This window comes from Chenopodium quinoa, unplaced genomic scaffold (assembly GCF_001683475.1).
Source record: "Chenopodium quinoa cultivar QQ74 unplaced genomic scaffold, ASM168347v1, whole genome shotgun sequence".
In the NCBI taxonomy this organism is placed as follows: domain Eukaryota; kingdom Viridiplantae; phylum Streptophyta; class Magnoliopsida; order Caryophyllales; family Amaranthaceae; genus Chenopodium; species Chenopodium quinoa.
The window spans coordinates 3,240,754-3,248,454 of NW_018742879.1; the positions used below are offsets into that span (position 1 = coordinate 3,240,754).

Below are 7,701 nucleotides of genomic sequence, written 5' to 3' on the forward strand. Positions count from 1 at the left end.
ATGGAAATTGAACAGACCAAACTAATCTGGTAGAAAGTACCTGACAAGAATTAGCTTCAAGACTCCTATTTTAAGATAGAGAACGTTGCAGATCATCAGTGCACCTAAGATCGATTCATCTAGCTCATTTCTGGAAAAAGGAAACATAATCAAGAACATGGAACCTAGAAAAGCAAGGACAGCAGCTCAGTAACAGAGAAAACTCTAAGCGCAGACCACAGAAAGATTTAGAAAACAGAACATAGAAGCCGAACGATATATCAAGGAGCAGAGAGAGAGAGGATAGAAGGCATGAAGCTACATAAGTGAATTGCCTGTTACGTTCTGATCTACCAAACACGCTCCCCCAAACAGATTTACAGAAAAAGGGCTAAGGTTGCAGCATAATTATGAGCAAGTAAGAGCCAAAGTAATATCAAAATTAAGGGCACAAAAATAGGCTTTCTGCTATACTACAGAAGAAAATTAGATACCGTTACCTCAGATTAATTATACCGGTTTTAAAAGAAGCAAAATGCATAGGCCAGCTGAAGGGACTGAGAGAATGTTAAGGTTTGCACAAATTTCTCAGCTTACCCTGTAAGACTACCAAACAGATTCGTTCAACTCATTGCTGAAGGATAGGAAGGCATTAGGCAACTCTATACCATCCCTGTCCAAAAAAATACCAAGACAGGGACAGGTATAACCGTACAGGTAACTGCACAAAAGACCCAGTCTTTCGTATGTTTATAAGTACACTAAGTATATAATCCAGGTAAACGTAGGCATCATTAGAAGGACAAGGCTCAAATTCCATAATAGATAAATACATGAATACCAGATCTAAATTATAGAATCCGCATATTGAAGAGGCTGCTTCAATAGGCATATCATGACCCTAGATAAACAAGAGTAGATGTTGGAATTGATGCATGCAACTACTGACTACCATTTTATGGCTTCAGAAGCAAAGCAACACAGACCAGAAGATATCAAACTCGGGGCAGCCACAAAATTTGATCATTCTTGAATGAAATCAATGTACAAGTCATAATCTTTTACATGTAACAGCTATTAAAGCTGAAAATGAAAATTATCACAATACAACCTCTACAGAGAGATATCGTAAACATTAAAATAAAACATGGACAAAAAAATACCATCAAAGACATAAAACAGAGATCCGGAAAAATTCAAGCACAATCTAAATTCATGAGCTCAGGTAAGCTACAAAGGGAAAGGATAAAACGTAAATGGATTCTGAAATCTATGAAAATATAACATGGACTTGAGGGATCCACCAAACTCCTAACATAGATTACAAACACACATAAAGGTAAGGTCAATTCTGAGAAACTACAAATATGGACCTAGGAAATAAGAATGCTACAAAGAAACAATATAAACTAGCTGAATTCTGAAATCAAGGTCAGGATTTCAAGTCTTCAAGAGCCTTTTCCACAGCATAAAGAACCATCTTCTTTATCTCCAACTTGTCCTCCTTCGCCTTGTGATTTGGGGGAAGGACTCGAAACTCTTCTGTCAAACGCACACATTCTGGAACATTTTCAGGTGAGACAAAATCCATAGCAACCTTAATACAGGACTTCAAGTTCCGAACCTGATGGGGACAACCAGCAGGTATGAAGACAGCTTCGCCAAGCTTTTGCACAAATGTCCATGGCTCAACTCCATATTCCTCCTTTAGCTTCCTTTTGTGCTCTTCAGTCAAGAAGAATGTTTGATCGTGAATTGGATGCACAACTTGCTGCACAAGAGACCCATATATGTGCCTGAATTCCTTAAAATGCTTCTGTAGATACTCTTGCAGCTTAGGTGTATCTTGTCTCCGGAAGATATCCCATAAAGCAGCACCCCCGGATTCTATCTCTTCGTTTAACTTATCATCACTTCTTGGCTGTGCAGTCGGTATATCTGTGTCACTCTCCCCATCACCACCGCAACTGGATGCATTAGTCACTTTCACTGATTTCCGGGAATTTATAGCTCCCCTTTTCTTCTTCCTGCCTCTCCTTTTCCCAGCAGCGGGCTTAACCTCTTCAATCACATCATCATTCACTTCATCATTATTGTTGCTATAGTTTTCTACATCATCAGCTTTTTGCTTCACTTCAATCTCAACATGTGTTTCGAAACCTCTTCCTTCATGATTTCCGGTGCAAGACGTATCTATTCTAGGCCCATCAGTGGAGCAAACAACCACAGCATTTTCTCCCTTCACGCCTGTAAGGCCATCACATAGCTTATCAGTGTCCACAGGCTCTGCAGATTCTGCTGCTAATTCTATGTCCCTCGAAAGCAATGATTTATCATCTTCCAGCTCTGGTACATTTGAAGGATCTTGGTTAATCAAAGGATTACCAAATTGAAGCTCCACTCTAGGGGTATCATCAACACCACATTCCCTATCAATTATATTAAGCTTTTCTCTGTCAATTACAGTTACATTTCCCTGCCCAGATGTGCATGCAGACTGGCAATTATTAGGAAATTCAGGAGCAGCATCAAGCGACTGACTACTTCCCAACTCAGTCACATATTTATCGTCATTGGCGATTGAACGACTGCCATTTATTTCTTTAAGATCTTGGGCAATGTGCTTCTGCTTCAATCGTCTGATCCTCTGGAGCTGACCAGCATTGAGCTTCATTTCTGCAGTATGTGTCAAAATGTTCACTGCATCAGACATATCACAGTGTAGTTTAGTCACTGAATCTCCTCGCCCCAGCTCTTGCGCAACCCCGTAAGCAATATAAGTCTTTGGCCCCAAATCTGGCTTCAGATAGTCGTTTGGCAACTTGGAAGCAAGATTAAGAATGCCACTTAGGTGATGAGTGTACTCCTTGAATGGCAAAGCCTGGACAAATTCAGCACCATGCCTCGGTAAATTTTGATCAAATTCAGTAGATGGTGGCCAGTCTTTCAATTTCAATAGCAAAGGCCAGTAGTAGGGATCAAATTGACACTTTGTATACCCATCAAAGAATTTATGAATATTGATATCTAACTCACACCAATTAAGACAATTGATGGCCCTTACATTCAACTGCCTGGTATGCTTTGGATGTTTCAACTGACGAAAAGCACGCCACATGACCATTGGCTCCCAACTCAAACCACTTGTGGTCTCAAGAACGTCTCTGACAATGATAGGCTCAGCTCTGGCCCAATGCCATTGAAAATGTTCCAGATCTTCATTTTTTATGTCAATGGCAGCAGGGTAATACAGATAGTTGTCATCAGAATCTTCTCGGGAGGCTGATTTCCTTGAATTACCAATTCCAAAACCTCCATCACCCATAGAACTGGTGCAGGAGCAGCCTTGTGAAGTAATTGCATTCATACTAGCAACATTGCAGGTTCCTAATACTTCTTCTACATTTTTAACCAACTCTGAAACTTCTGTTGGAAATATACGCCTTAGTTTCAGCACCCCGTTTCCACACCCACCAAGTCCCTGTGGAGGGCAAGGTATGCAACCATCTACATTTGATTTCCATTCTACTGACACTGGCTTGGCTGGAGTGTTATTATTTTTCAAGGGTTCTGCACCAGCATCATTGTTAACATCATCAAGAATGTTCTCATTTTTCAAAAGTTCCGAACCAGTATCCAAGCTAAAATCAGGAATGTTCTCATTTTTCAAAGGTTCTGAGCCAGCATCCATAGTAACATCACTAGGAAGGTTCTGGTCTTTAAAGGGATCAGAACCAGCATCCACACTAACATCATCACAATGGTTCTCATTTTTCTGAGGCTCAGCACCAGCATCATCCATACTAACACTATCAGGAACATTCTCATCTTTCAAAGGTTCTAAACCAGCATCTATGCTAACACCACCAGAAATTTCCTCATTTATCAAAGGTTCTAAACCAGCATTCATGCAATCTTTGTTAGAAATTTTCTTAGTTTTCAAAGGCTCTGGTTCTCCTCCAAGCATGTAACTATATCCTCTATCCACAAAATCCACAACCACATCCTCACCACCCCCTCGAAGATTACCATCCCGAATTTCCCGGCAACAAACAAGACATAAATCATAACAACAGTCTACACAACTCCTATGCATATCAGCAATTGAAGTTTTACAATTATTACAAAACATACGTTCATTAAGAGGACAATCAATGCGTTCAGCTATTACCTCAGATGCCAGCACACCTTGAATTCGAGCCTCGGCCTCTTTCTCCATCAACTGCTCCTCCTCAAACTGCTTCAAATACGGCAAAACAGTTTGCAACAAATACAAAGAGTGTTTCTTTTTATCATCATCACTAATCTTCACCTCTTGTTCCTTCAACATACCTTTAATCACCCCTTCTAACCTCAAACAAGCTTTGCAATTACAATTCCCTCGACAAACCGGACAAGATTCAACAAAATACTCCTCAGTCTTAGTAGGATACCAATTCTTAATACAAATCAAACAAAATCTTTTCCTTGTACATTTACTACAATTCACAGTTCTTCCCTTATCATTCCTCTTACACTGATGACAAGTATTCGCTCCAACCTCATTCCCATCTCCATCCAATACCTTCTTCCTAACTTTCTCCATTCCCATTCCCCTAGTTTTTCTAACATTCCTGTTACCCATTTTCTCAGAGGCATTTTCACAAACACCTTCAGTGCATTCCACTTTCTCCCCAGAATCAACACCTTCTACCCCAACACTCAATAACCCTCCTTCGATCTTCACACCCCCATCAAAACCCACATCACATTCATCATTTCCCCCCTTTCTCTTCCGACTTCCACCCCCATTCTTCTCTCTCGCTGCTCCATTACTACTTTCTTCCTTCGGCATCGGCGGTCGGCCTCGCTTCCTCACAGACGGCTCCGACTTCGGCGGTCTGCCGCGTTTCCTCACCGGAAGCTCAGTGTTTTCCGGCAGGCTTCCGTCAATTTCTGCTGCCTTAATCGACGGTTTTCGACCCCTTTTCGAAGTCAACGGCTTAGTAGGATCTTCTACTGGATTCATGGTGAATTGGGTGGAGTGAGAAATTACAGGGCGGTTGAAAATGAAGGAAGATTGAAGGATTGATTTGGTGGAAATTGAAGTAGAAGAAACATTAAAAATGGATGTTGCAAAAATTCTAACCGATTTGGGTAATTGGCTTATTTCTTGGATTTAGAGGTAGCCGTGAAGTCGCACCCGGTTTTGTTTCCCACTGTTTAGAATACATCGTACTCGTGTTGCCAAAAAAGACGATTTGTTCTTGGAAAAAAAATTGTCAACCGTGCGTTTTTCTTTACCCTATTTTCACTCATTTGAACCTTTTTTTACTCGTGTAAAAAAATAAAAAAAATAAAAAGTTCTTCTATTTATCGTAAATGAATGAAACTTTAGATATTATCTTGTTTATATTTTTAAAACTAGGAAATTTGGTCAAAAATTATTGTAAAAATCCTTCTTTTTGTGAAAATCCACCTTTTTTAAAAAAAAAAAATGTTGTAAATAACCACCTAATTTAATTTTGTGTTGTAATTCACCGCCAACAACATAACAAAATGACAATTGATTCGTTAAAAGTTATAGCTCACTTATCTATAAAAGGCGGTGAATTACGACAAATACTCCGTATTTTAAATTGGGTGGTTATTTACAATAATTTTCTTATAAGGTGGTTTTTTCACAAAAAGAAAGTTTTTAAAGATGGTTTTTGACAAAATTTCCTTTAAACTATTACAAAGTACTTTTTAAATCCAATAGTTTTATTGACTTTAATATGATACGAAGTAAGATGTAAATAGGAAAGTAAGATAATTGAGAAATGATAGATGAAATGAAAAGGTAGTTGCAGTACTTCATGTAATCGTTTTCATTTAATATTATAGTATAAAAGTTCGAAAAAAAAATTCTTGAGTGAATCTGGTTTACAATAATATTATTGTGGACTTGAGATTCATACGCGCTTAGCTGAATGTGATTTGAACATAGTAACTAGGGGTGAGCAAAAATTTCGGGTACCCGGAACCGATTAGAAACCGGCGAGTTCGGAATCGGCTCGGTGGTTCCAATTCCGCATAGTAAATTAAGGATCCAGTTACAACCGGTTGCAATTCCAATTCTCAACTTTTTGGAACCGGAATCGGTTGGGTACCAGGTTACCCAATATATGCCAAACTAAATAAATTTTTAAAAACAAAAATATGTTGAATGTATCTAATTAGTAAAATAAAAGAAGTATTATTAATACCTAACATAAATACAAATAGCTTAATGCATATATTATAAATATAATAATTAAACGCTAAAAATGAAAATAACAAAAATAGGTATTATAATTTGTATTATATTTTAACAATTACATACTTAAGTGCGTACCCGGAACCTGTACCCGATGGGTCCAATTCCAATTCCTAAATTTTAGGACCGGTTGCACCAATTCCAATTCCGATTTCGATTCCGAATTTTAGGACCCAGTTCCAACCAGTTTCAGGTCCGATTCCTAAAATTTTGACCGGGTACCCGGTTTGCTCACCCCTAATTTTAACATAGTAACTTTATTTTTAACATTGTAACTTTTATTAAAATTTGTGTGAGCTTTAATATTGTTGTGAATCTGAAATACGACGTAATGTTGAATATAATGATCCTAATTTTAATATAGTGACCCTAATTTTAATATAATGACATTTATTATTCATATTGACTAGCATATTAAAAATTTCATTAATTTGAAGAAAATTAATCTCTTATGACCTTTATAATAACACAATGACTTTTATTTTAACATAATAACCTTTATTTTAACATAGTGACTTTTTTTTTATTATTAATAAATAAGTATAGTGTTTCTAATATTAGTGGTCCATAATAAATTAATGTGAACTAAGTCTATTTTAGAGTTTGTACAAAATTCGTATTAAGGTCCTTTAAGGTGGACACCACAGTATCCCTCTTAGCTTATATAATAGAGATAAGATAAATGTATAGACATAGATAAGATTCTTCATTATTACAAGAGTTAATTACAAAAAATCAAATCAACTAAGGAAATAGATTCATATCCTAGCAAAGGATATTATGTACCGTCATACAGAGGTGTAAATATATACTCCTTCCGTTTTGCAATAATCGCAACACTTTGACTTTTGCACTATTTATATGCTTACTTTAACTATATTTTTTTATCAATCATAATAAACATATGTGTCATGTGAAATATTTTTGTACTAGTCTTTAAGTATATTATCATCATAGAAGTATTTTTTTTGGTGTTTAGAGAGCCACAGAGCAGGGTGAGAATCGATCACAGGATCTCCTGAAATCGGGAGGGAAGTTCCAATCACTTGAGCTATCCCTCACTCTCTATATTTTCATTATATTAATATGGTATTTTTTTTTTAAATAATATATATAATTACAAATATTAATGTTTAAAGTTGTGCATTGACATATCTATTGATCAAAGTATTGCGATTATTATAAAACAAAATGAGTATTCAGATACTTACCTAAATGAAGACAGTCATATATAAATGCTGGTCAAAGATATCACATGTTTCTAATCAAGGGAATTATCACATATTCATATACAGCCATCATCAATGAGATAATATCAAGGAGGATATTTAATATTATCCTCTATTAACAGCCAACATAACTAATGTTGTTCTTCGTTCTTCTATATTTTAAACTCTTTAATTGCACTTAATTTTCACTTAAACAAAAAAACTTATAATAAATGC

At 36.6% G+C, this 7,701-nt stretch overlaps 1 protein-coding gene across 1 annotated transcript; it reads right to left on the reverse strand.

Moving 5' to 3' along the window:
* Positions 1-1,238: 1,238 nt before the first annotated feature.
* On the reverse strand, positions 1,239-5,232 carry LOC110726512 (lysine-specific demethylase JMJ25-like). The gene has a single exon (XM_021905989.1). It carries the CDS (start codon positions 4,985-4,987, stop codon positions 1,412-1,414), a length of 3,576 nt encoding a protein of 1,191 aa, XP_021761681.1. The 5' UTR covers positions 4,988-5,232; the 3' UTR covers positions 1,239-1,411.
* Positions 5,233-7,701: the final 2,469 nt, after the last annotated feature.

Coding starts and splice junctions, on each gene's coding strand:
- LOC110726512 (XM_021905989.1), bottom strand. CDS start 4,987: ATGAATCCAGTAGAAGATCCTACTAAGCCGTTGACTTCGAAAAGGGGT.